The 12,159-nt window shown below is 49.6% G+C and overlaps 1 protein-coding gene across 1 annotated transcript; it reads right to left on the bottom strand.

Annotated features, from left to right (window-relative positions):
- Positions 1–3,399: 3,399 nt before the first annotated feature.
- On the bottom strand, positions 3,400–7,753 carry cmtr2 (cap methyltransferase 2). Its single transcript, XM_080856534.1, has 4 exons — positions 7,624–7,753; positions 6,079–6,465; positions 4,939–5,850; positions 3,400–4,797 (listed from the first exon to the last, which is right to left on the bottom strand). Exons 2-4 carry the CDS (start codon positions 6,427–6,429, stop codon positions 3,757–3,759), a joined length of 2,304 nt encoding a protein of 767 aa, XP_080712660.1. The 5' UTR covers positions 6,430–6,465; positions 7,624–7,753; the 3' UTR covers positions 3,400–3,756.
- Between the last annotated feature and the right edge of the window lie 4,406 nt (positions 7,754–12,159).

Genomic DNA, 12,159 nt, shown 5'->3' with positions numbered 1-12,159 from the left:
TGTTTCTCAGTGGAGCCCTCCCCTACCATCACCAAACAAACACATACACACACACACACACACACACACACAGCCTCATCAGCAGCCGACCCAAGTTGCTGCGGGGACAGGACAGGTGTGTGTGTTTCACCTGCTATTCCTAAACACACACACACACACACACACCATCAGCACGCTGCCCTGATCTTTAGATACTGTGGGGACAGGAGTGTGTGACTGTCCCCAAGTACATCCCGACACACACACACTTGTCAGCAGACTCCGGTGAAGCCCTCATTGATCAAACTTAATAACTTCACCAGCTCTTAATTAGACGCTTCAGAAAACCCACACACTCCATCAGCACTCTGCGCACACACACACACACACACCATCAGCACTCAGGCGGAGATGGGAAAGATACCCACACACACACACAGACACACACTCTACAGACATCAGCACCCTGCTTCAGTACGACGTAAGGGAGACACACACACACAAACACACACACTTTAGTTAGGAGGTTTGTGAGGTGACATTATCACTGATTTCCTGTGCACACTAGGGGTGCACGATTCAGAAAATGTCACGATTCGATTCGATACCGATTTTTAGGCTCACGATTCGATTCAAAATCGATTTTCGATTCAAAAACGATTCTCGATTAAACAAAATTGATTCACAGTATGTAAGTGTTAGTGCTGTCGAACGATTAAAATTTTTAATCGCTATTAATCGCATTTTTGTCATAGTTAACTCAAAATGAATCGCGATTAATCGCAAATTTTATTTTAATGCTCTTAGAAAAGTGGATTGGCTTGCTTTATGCAATGTTTTATTTTATTGAAAAACAACATTGCCAAACAGGGCGGTACAAAATGTAATTATAAAGTACACATTTCAGACTCAGCCTATAGTGCAGTTAAACCATGGCTTAATATTTTCTTTTTTTCAAGTTTGCTGTGAACATAGAAGTCAGGGGCCGTATTCACAAAGCCTTTTTATCTTACCACTAGGAGTGCTCCTAACTCGCGCTAAAACCTTTTACGTAGGAGTAATTTCTTAAAAGTGATTCACAACGGCTCTGAGACCTACTCATACTAAGGATAATACCAACTCCTAAGCTTAAGATAAAAACTCCGTTGCTATGGATGACGTCCATTCTCATGCACGAGTTTAGAAGCGGTGCGTACGGTGATTGGTTGCTGACAGGCGCTCTCATTCAAAACTCAGTCCTAACATCCCCCTAACGATCCCACTAAATCAACAGAAAATAAGAGAATAACATAGGCTTCAAATGAAGTCATATTAAATAGTTATGGATAGTGCACTTAGCAGAATGCACACGCATGATGACAAGTTTGTGCATCCAACGAGAATGACGCTTTGCACGTTAGAGAAAGAGAAATTGCCGAAAAAAACACGGAAATTGCATGAAATCAAGGAAGTAATAATTAAAGCTCCCTGCAAACTATTAGGTAATCGGCATATTTCCAGCCCTTAAACACTTCAAATATCAGTCCATACGGCTCTTTAAGTCCTCCTGTCATAATGGACGAAACGAGGGCGAGACGTAAGAGAAAGTCGAACTGGTCCCAGGACCAACTGTCCATGTTGGCCCAGAGTGTGCTGGAGAGGAAGGGAGTTATAAAAGCTAAATTTGGCTGTGGGGTGACCACAAAAAAGAAGCGTGAGCCATGGGAGGACATATGTGTTAACATAAATGCTTCATTCCCTGCCGTGTGTCGCTCTGTCGATGACTGCGAGAAGCGGTGGTATGCGCTCCAGTCACAATGTAGGATGGAGATTGCGGAGTGGACTTTAAAAGAGCCGTCGCGGCTACAGGTATTGTGTCACCAAAATAGGCCTCATGCGTATACTTGCATGTTGTAGTTCAACTGTGCTCCCGGTTGTGGATTGAGGAAGGGTGTCAAAAGCCATGTCTTGCATGGTTGCCACTGTCACCCAACAAGTGGCATCTAGCAGGTACATGGTGCCGCTCAAAAAGCTGGCGCAGACCGCGCTCTCCATTAAAATGCGCGAATCGTGAGTAGATCCAGGCCACTTCGCAACAATATCCATGATTGTGAAATTTGGATCAAACACTATCTGTGTATTAATTCAATGTACCTTTTTGCGGTTTACAAAGACGTCCTCATCTCTGGATGGAGCAATTATTTTAATGTGTGTTCCATCGATGGCACCCACGACACCGGGCATTCCTGCAAACGCCATGAAATTGACCTTGATCCTTTGAAGTAGGCGATTGTCCATAGGGAACCGAATAAACTGTTGTACAATGTGTGGTCTACAGAGTGCGGTGATTGTTTGATGAATGAATAGGCTTACTGATGATTGCGATATTCTGAAGTCGTCTGCGTTGCAAAGTTGCATTTTCGCCGTAGCCAAAAATCTTAATGTTATCAAACATTTAACTTCCGGACTGATTGGGTTGTTTCGGATAGTTGGAGACGTGATTGCATCCCGCACTAATTCTAGTAAAATGTTGATGCCTTCACGGTTTAAACGATATCTTCTCAACAATTCAGAGTCGTTCATTGTCTCCAACACGTTACGTCTGGCTTCAGCCATTTTAAGACTTTTTGTGAATAGGTCTTAGTGACTTAGGAGTCCTCATGAGGAGTTTTAAGCTGTCCTAGACTTAGGTGCTACTTTTAGGGATAAAATATTTTGTGAATTGCTCTTAGTAAAAAAAAAATAGGAGTCCTAAATTTAAGACTGACACGCCCATTATTTTTAGGAGTTTCTCCTAAATTCGCCACTTACGAGCTACTTTTAGCCCTAAGATTCTTTGTGAATACGGCCCCAGGCCTCTTATTTAAAAAACAATGAACCATAACAGTTAGGTTACCAATAAAAGGTAAGCCTACTACTTCTGTGCTTTCAGCCAGCTGCCTGTTGACATTTTCAGACAACAGTGAAGCTCGCTTCTTTTCTATGAATCGATTCTGAATCGGAAGCATTTGAATCGCGATACGAGTGTGAATCGATTTTTTTGCACACCCCTAGTGCATACATGAGCTTAATACCTCACCAGTAATGTGTGTGTGTGTGTGTGTGGGGGGGGGGGGGGGGGGGGGGGGACTACGCTGTGACTGATTACTGTTTAGTGTGTGTGTGAAGGACCTAAAGCAGGAGAGATAACCGTTCACCTCAGTAGGTGTCTCACTGATGAGTGCACACACACACACATTTTCTCTTCTGGGAGAATTTATGGTAATTAATGTTTTGGTCATAACAGATATCTCCATGGTTCCTTAGAAAACACTAACACACACACACACACACACACACACACAAATTCAACTCAGTCCAAAGGTAGTGCAATCTTCTGGCTGATTTAATAAAGCAATTGAGACTTCATGTGAATCTGTGTTAAACCAAAGAAGCTCACTCCATAACCTTATAAATATATAAAAATAAAAGCACAGATTGTTATTTAGTAAAAAATACAGCACGATCCTGGTCAGTATCAAAAAGTATCAAGTTTCACCTGCCCTTATGGGTGGGCTTTGTCAAAATAAAAGTCTCATCAAACAAAAAATCTGTGGACAGCAGATTCCTGCGAACACACAGCTTCTGGTAGAAGATTAAACCCAAATCAGATCTAAATGATCTCTAGTGTCTGCACTCTGTGTGTGTGTGTGTGTGTGTGTGTGTGTGTGTGTGTATGTGAAATTGTAGTACTCAAGCCAGTTTTCAATCTTTTCTCTGTTGCGGTTAGGAGCATTCCAACATTTGTTGTCGTGGCGATCAGCTGCCGTTGTCGAGGAGCAGGTGTAGGTGTTGCCTGGCGACAGCAGCGTTGAGGCAGCACAGGAAGTGAGGAAGCTCCCCTCTCAGGAGTTCCTCCATGGGGGCGATCTGGAGCACCTGGGTCACACCCCCCTGGAGCTTCTGCATCTGGGCCAGGGCCTCCTCCAGCTGGGCCCGCAGGCGGGGGGGCGGGGAGGCGTACCCCACACACATGAGCGCCACGGGGGGCCCGGGGGAGGGGCAGCGGAACGCCAGTGAGCGGAAGCACAGGTGGAGCGCCAGAACCACGCCGGCCGTCACGCGGGTCAGAGCCGACCGGAGCGGAACCACCAGGGCGCCGCCCTCCGGTAGCCGTGGTAACGCCGCCAGCACGCTCCACAGCAGATCCAGCTGGTAGGTGCTCTCGCCGTCGTGCAGGAGGGGGCTGGGTTTCATCCAGGGGGAGGGGCATGGGTCAGGGGAGAACTCTACAGACGAGGACACGCCTCCTAACGACAAGGACACGCCCCACCAGGACTGCTCACCAAGCACCAGACAGGAAGTGACATCAGGAAGGCTGCACACCTCGGTCAATATGGAATGGGGGGACACCGTCACACAGCTGAAGCACACCGGAACCTCTTTAAACTCGGCAGTGACCCCGTGAACTTTGACCTCTTGACCCCTGCTCTCTGCCAGGGCCTGGTTGAGCAATCCCAGCAGCCCCGGCTCACAGAAGGGCGAGCTGCACACCTCCGGCAGAGCTCTGCCCACCAGCAGGTACCAGGCGTGGAGGTCGTACGCCTCCGCGGGGCCACAGAGGGTGACATCCAGGCCGTCAGCGTGTGAGCAGTGGCTCTCCACCCACTGGCGGAAGGGTGTGTGTGTGAGGTGCTGGCGCCAGGTGTGTGTGCGCTGCTGCTGCCGCTCATTGAAGGAGCCGCGCTGCTGTCGCTGCTGCTGCCCCCCCCACAGGCGAAGCCATATACCCCCCAGCGCCGAGATGCTGCTCACATTCGCACCCCGCGTTAGCCAGCTCTTACGCAACAGATGCCGCACCTGAGGGAAGTAGATGGGTCAGTACACACAAACTCAAAATGACACAGGATGAGAAGCTCAAGGTGTGTAGTAATCTGTATCTGTGTGTGTGCGTGTGTGTGTGTGTGTGTGTGTGTGTGTGTGTGTGTGTGTGTGTGTTACCTGGAAGTGTTGAGTGTAGTACTGCGCTGTGCACGCTCTGACGCGCTCCAGCCTGTCTTTGAACTCTGACCCCATGCATCCAAACAGCTCCAGGTTCTCCTCGATGGTGGCTACCTGTAGGTCATGGAAGAACACGCACACCTCCTCGTGTTGCCGTAGAAACGACTCCGGAATGCAGCGCACGGGGAACAGCCCCACGGCATCCCGTCTGGTCATGTCCGGCCCGTACAGCCGGACCAGCTTGGCCAGCAGGGGGCGTAGCTGCTCGGGCGCCTGGAAGCCCACACACACCAAGTAGAGCTCAGAGTTCCCCGGCTTACTGGTGGCTGGCTTGAAGACGCTCAGCGTTCGGAAGGAGCAGGCCAGCAGGTAGAGCAGACTGACGCTGGAATGTTCCAGAAGCGTGAACATCTTGAGCACGAGGCATCCGCCGGGGGCGAGGATCATGAGCGCGCACACGGCCTCGCACAGCTGCAGTGGCGCCACGGCCGCCTCCTGCTCCCCCGGGTCCTCCTGGCAGTCGAAGCTGCCGTCGGCCGTCACCAGGTGCGCCCCGCCCGCCCCGCCCGCTCCCCCGCGCCGCACCAGCGCCTGCAGCTCCAGCAGGTGCTCCTGCCGCATGATGTCGCCCGTGTTGTCCGAGCCGAAGAACCACCAGGGCAGCGTGCGCGCCAGGAGCCGGTCGTCGGCGATGGTGTGCGTGCGGCCGTTGGCCTCGTGGTAAGGGTTGAGCGTGGAGGCTGTCCAGCTCCAGTCGCAGGGCGTGCCGCTGCTCTTCAGGAAGTGGTTGAGTGCCGAGATGAACGCCCCCGGAGCCTCGCACAGGTGCACCGACAGCAGCTCGCCACGCTGAAGCGCCTCCGCAGGGAGCAGGTCGAACGTGCCCAACACCTCGTAGAACTTGGCCCAGGCCTGGGGGGAAATGGAAGAAGAGAGAGAGGGAAAAAAGGTATGGTGAGAGTACTTTAAGGCAAAGATGTGTGTGTTTGGGTGTTACCTGTGTGTAGAGCTCTGCATTGGCCATGCTGCGTAGCGGTATAGTGATAGTGCAGGAGCGGTTGAGAGTAAGAGTGCGGTGTGTGTGTGTGTGTGTGTGTGTGTGTGTGTGTGTGTGTGTGTGTGTGTGCGATGGGGCGTTACCTGAGTGCACAGCTCTGCGTTGGCCGTGGTGCGTAGATGTGCAGTGACGGTGCCGGCTGGGTTGGTGGAGCAGGTGTGTTGGTGCCACGTCTCCAGGTCCTTATCACTCAGCTGGTTTTTCACGGTGTTCAGCGAGCGCTTCAGGGCCTGGAGGTGTGGGTGAGCGTGAGGGGGCTCCGTCAGAAGCACCCCTGGGTCCGGCAGCCTCCACTCCACCCCTTCTGGACGGCTGTAACCTTTGACCTTACTGAAGAGCGCCCGTACCTCACACAGCATGTCCTCGTCAAAGGGCTCATGCTCAGGCACCGCTCGCTCAGGCGCCGTTCTCTTCCGCGCTCCGTGGCCCCTCATCTTGCCTCCGACGCCTCTCCTCTCCGCCGTGCAGCCCTTCATCAGCACCCGCCCACAGGAGAAATCTCAGTCACCACCAGACAACAGGAAACGCACGCTGATGTGCCGAACACCCGATTTGGAATTCAGAGAGTTTGGTTGATGCAGTTGAGAATGAGCAGTTGAACACCACTGCTTACGTTGCATAATGCAGATTGCACCTCTCACATTACAATTCTATTTGGAGCCACATCTGCTGACTGCTTGCTTTATGCGCGTTAGTGCCGCATTCGTGAGTTTGGTGTCTCTTTTTTTGGCCGCGCTACACATGCATGGGGAAGCTATAACTTATTCATACTGTATGTGGCCCGCAATGCATCACCCGGCGAAAGGACAATCAGTACAGCGGCTCTATCAAATTAAATCTACAAGCGGTCTCCAATCGGAAAGACAATGGTCTTTCAACATAATGGAATTCAGCGGCGCTGCTTCGCCAACTGCACATGCCTTGGGGGTAAAGCAGTCAGCTGGTCGATATCAAAAGTGTTTCTATCACATCGTGTTGATATCTGCAAAGACGTCCTTAGAACAGTCCCCTTGGGGGAAGATGCAATGCACAGCCTGAATGCTTCAACCTCAATTTAACTTACAGCAGACAAAGTTTGCAATATACATTGACAGAACGTTTGAAGTAATTGTATTTGCAACCAAATAATCAGATCTCCGTTGGCATGTTTTCAGAGCTGATGTTAACATGTCAGGATGAGTTTGTGTTAGCCACGATAACAACTTCAACCAGCTAATTTTAGGCTAAGTACGCCTAACTCTTATGTTGTTGTTATTTAAGGTTAGTAGATTAGGTAACATTGTCTAACAAAGTTTCGTTACTTTATCGACCGCAGGGTCTTTCTTTTAGCCCGTGTAGACACACATATAGCTGGCAAGAAGACCCAGCTGCCTGAGGTGGTCTGACAGCCCGAAAAGCTAGCTGGTAAACACGGAAGGAAGACTCATTTATTCGGCGACGTGTGCCAGTAGAGAAGGAGGTCTCAAACTGGGCCTGTTAGCCTACGAGCGACCGACACATTGGAAAGGCGAAATATGAAAATGTTCATGTGAAGTTTCACATTCAGCCAGTTAGTCTTGTATTTGTTTAACTGCTGATAGTCGTATAGACAACATGTGTGCCTTGTGTGAAAGTATTAGAATTAGTACCTTTTTTGGCGAGGTAGTTATCTCCAATGTTCAGCAGTGACCATGTTGCCATTCACGTCACAGTGTAAGTCGTAGGTAGCTTCAGCTGTGCCCATTGGGGTTTTTCTTAGTAAGTTTACATTGATAATATATTTAATTACTTTTGATAGATTTGAACCGTTAACTGTCTCTACCAATAAAACAAAAAGCAATCGTTGAAACAATCGTGATGTAAATTTTCCTCTACTGTAGGACAATAACATTATTCTTAAACAATTTTCTTCATAATTTAGCTGCTATAGATTTTTTTCTACGGACAGTGTGTTTCCCTGTGTTGGTGTAGCCTACTTATCCCCCTGATGACTGCAAACACCTGATTAAAGCTGATTATGGAGAAAGGAGATGAAGGAGCCTCTTGGATGCCAACTCAATTACAGAGAGAGACAGAGAAACAGGGACTGAGCCAAAAGAAAGGGAAAGGGGAAATTGATGAAATGCTCTCTCTCTCTCTCTCTCTCTCTCTCTCTCTCTCTCTCTCTTTATCTTGCTCTGATTCAAAGCAGGGTGATGCAGGGAGCCTGCCTGTGAGTGAGGGAGAGGGGGAGTGTGTGTGAGAGAGAGAGTGTGTGTGTGTTTGAGAGAGAGAGTGTGTGAGTTAGTGAGTGAGAGAGAAAGAGAGAGAGTGTGTGTGTGTGTGTCTCTGTGTGATGTGTGTGTACACGTGCTGTGTCCTGGGGCTGGTGGGCAGCTTCAGTGATGTCAATGGAGTGCAGGCGTGTGGAATTAGTGTGTTTGTGTCTGTCTGTGTGTGTGTGTGTGTGTTTGTATGTGAATTAGTGTGTGGACCACAGCAGCTCCTCTTGCGTAACTCCCTACTAGGCACTGGACTCCAGCCCGGACCCGGCTCACATCCGTCAGCGCCACATCAGCTGCCATGCGCCAGATAGGGTGTGTGTGTGTGTGTGTGTGTGTGTGTGTGTGTGTGTGTGTGTGTGTGTGTGTGTGTGTGTGTGTGTGTGTGTGTGTGTGTGTGTGTGTGTGTGTGTGTGTGTGGTGTTTTGTGTGTGTGTGTGTGTCCCAGTGAGCATGTAAGTGTGTCCATGTGCATGCCATGTAGATTTGGTACCCTCTGATAACAGTGTTTGTGTGTGTGTGTGTGTGCCAGTATGTGTGCACCTGCTCAGTACTGTGTGCGTGTGACTGTGTGTGTCAGTGAGTTTGATGCATATGTGATGCAGTGGAAAAGTAGACAGATCAGCAGACAAGAGTTCGGCCTGCAGCGCAGACACACACACACACACAGACACACACAGACACACACACACACACACACAGACACAGACACACACATACACACACTTTGTCTCACACTGATGCTGTCTGAAATGCCGTTTGAATGACAGCAACACTGAAACACTGACAGACAGATCAAATTTCACTAAGAGTTTAACGTTACTGCTTTTTACGACTGTATCTAAACACACACGCACACACACACAAACACACACAGACACACACACATAGACACACACACACACACACACACACACACACACACACATACCTTGTCTGTTCTACAGTTCTACTGTGTGTGGGTACACTGCATTGTGTTGTGATTGCGTTCCTGCAGCGTGTGCATGTGAATACTCTTGACACGACTTCATAATGTCAATGATGCCCGCAGTTTGTGTACATAATTTCACTCAGTGAGCATATACACACACACACACACAGACACACACACACACAGTCTGTCATACACATGCCCACAACAGTCTGCACAGCACAGCTCATGATTATTGGTGTAGTTTGAGACAGTTTACGGTAGCGCAGTCAAATTAGGGCACTTTAGTACAGTTTAGTAGAGTAGAGCAGAGTAGAATAAGATTAGAGTATAACTGAACAGAATTAGAATAGAGTAGAATAAGATTAGAGTATAGCTGAGTAGAATTAGAGTAGAGCTGAGTAGAAATAGAGTAGAGTATAACTAAGTAGAATTAAGGTAGAGTAGTACTGAGCAGAATTAGATTTAGAGTGTAACTGAGTAGAATTAGATTCATAGTAGAGCTGAGTAGAATCAAGTGCTTCATCATCAGTTAAGGTCATCAGTTTAAGGACTTGCTTTTATCAGCATGTTTGAATCTCTTCCTCTTCCCCTCTGTCTTAGTCTCTCTATGTCAATCTCCTCTCCAGTGGTCTCTGTCTTTCCCCCTTGCTCTATATTCATATTCATATTTACAATCCCCCGCTGCTCCATTAGCATGGCTGTGCTCAAACATTGTTTTGCCAAGTTTCCCCATGTGACTGCATGTGTCTGACTGGGCCTATCTCTGTTCTTGGTAATTGGTGTGTGGGTGTGTCAGTACTCAGCTGTGTGCTGTGTCTCCTGTCCATCAGGTGTTGCCGATGTCTCCCTCTTAGGGGAGGTAATCAGGCCCCCTGACTGCTGAGGGGCCTCCTCCCCCAGGGCCCCCTCAGTGGCTGTGGGATCGGGGCTCACTGTTGCATTGCTCTCTATGTCTGTCTGTCTGACCTGACCATCTTACCTGCCAGTCTGGCTTACCTGACCAGCGTACACGTCAGTCCGACTTACCGGTCTGGACCACCGCTCTGCCCTCAGACACCCCAATGAGACCCCCGTACAGAGCGTATGGGGCCAATTTAGCCTCTGCAGCACGAGTTTGGTCCGCTCGATTCCTGCCCTTACCGAGGGCATGGAGGGGGAGAGGAGGGGGGAGAGAGAGAGAGGGAGGGATGGACAGAGAGGGAGAGGGATGAGAGAGAGAGGGAGGGGAAGAGAGAGGGAGGGACAGAGAGAGAGAGAGAGGGACAGAGAGAAAAAGGGAGAGAGGGACAGAGATAGAGAGAGAGCTTGTTTTTCTCCCAGGCGGTGTGCTGTTAGGTTGATACCCGGTGTCTAACTGATGGGGACAAGAATCAGTATTTTCAGCTCAGGCGGTCGATCTGCCTGCTGTTTGTGTGTGTGTGTGTGTCTGAGTGTTTGTCTGTGTGTGTGTGTGTGTGTGTGTGTGTGTGTGTGTTGATCTGTCTGCATTCTTAGCTGGATATTGGGTGGGTGGCTATGCGTCAGTGGACTCAGCGTGACTCCTGTGGGGATGGGGAGCGCCTATGTGTGTGTGTCTGCTGTGGGGATAAGAGAGTGCCTGGATATGTGATGTGTGTGTGTGTGTCTGCTGTGGGGATGGGGAGCGCCTGTATGTGTGTGTGTGTGTGTGTGTGTGTGTGTGTGTGTGTGTGTGTCTGCTGTGGGGATGGGGAGCGTCTGTATGGGTGTGTGTGTGTGTGTGTGTGTGTGTGTGTGTGTCTGCTGTGGGGATGGGGAGCGCCTGTATGGGTGTGTGTGTGTGTGTGTGTGTGTGTGTGTGTGTCTGCTGTGGGGATGGGGAGCGCCTGTATGGGTGTGGATACCATGTCTCTCAGCTCTGAGCATCCCAAAGTAGAAACCACTGGTGCACCATGGGTAATCTGAGGCTTTGTGGGCCACCAATCCGTATCACTTCAGTGGCACTAAATGGCCAAACACTGTGTGTGTGTGTGTGTGTGTGTGTGTGTGTCTGTCTGTCTGTGTGTGTGTGTGTGTGTGTGTGTGTGTGTGTGACTGTGGTGTGTGTCTGTCTGCTGTGGCACTAAATGGCCAAACACTTGCCTGAGCTTCACCCTCTGCGGTAAATATAACTCAAGTTCCGCTGCCAAGCAAGTACAAAAGCACGTCTGTGTCTTCCACCAGGCCATCACATGCTAGATCCAATCTGGCAACCGCACAGAGCAGCAGTTCCCCTCCAGAATAGATCCAATCTGGCAACCGCACAGAGCAGCAGTTCCCCCCCAGACTGCCAGCACCAGACGGCAGGGCCTTCATAGAGACACAATCAGCTCTGGGTGTGTCAGTGGATGGGACTCCTGTGAGTGTGTGTGTGTGTGTGTGTGCGTTTGTGTTTGTGCCTCACTGAACAGGACTCCTGAGAGATTATGTGTGTGTGTGTGTGTGTGTGTCTGTTTGTGCTGGAGCAGAGAGAGGGGGGGGGGGGGGGGGGGGGGGTCTTGAGACTGCTGAAGGAATAATGAAGTGAGTCCAATTAGAAACGTTTGAAAGAGTGAAATGTGATCAAATCAGAGGAGAAAGCTTTGTGCCCCCAGGGAGGAGATGCTGAGGCAGTGCTTTCCTGTTTGCTAGTTTAGACAAGTTTCTCTTGTCTTCTCTCTCTCTCTCATTCTTTCATTCTCTTCTGATAATCAATCTCAACTCTTCAGCACATCTTTGTTTCAACACTCAGGGCCCTATCTTGCCGATCAGAAACGCAAGTAGGACGGCGCCAAGCGCAAGTAGCTGTGTGGGCGGCTCTATGGCGCAGTTGCTATTTTAACGGCGGAAAAAACACACTTGCGTCCAGCGCAAGTGTCAAAAGGGTTGGTCCAAAGGAGGTTACTCAGCCATAGGTGTGGTTTGGGCATAATATGCAATAAACCAATCCGAGCGTCATCTCACATTCCCTTTAAGAGCGAGGAGCGCATAGTCCATAGCGGCTTGTTATTTTG

Source organism: Sprattus sprattus (assembly GCF_963457725.1).
Source record: "Sprattus sprattus genome assembly, chromosome: 18".
Classification (NCBI taxonomy): Eukaryota; Metazoa; Chordata; class Actinopteri; order Clupeiformes; family Clupeidae; genus Sprattus; species Sprattus sprattus.
The sequence above is the reverse complement of the archived record's forward strand: the minus strand, read 5'-3'. Positions and strand labels throughout refer to the sequence as shown.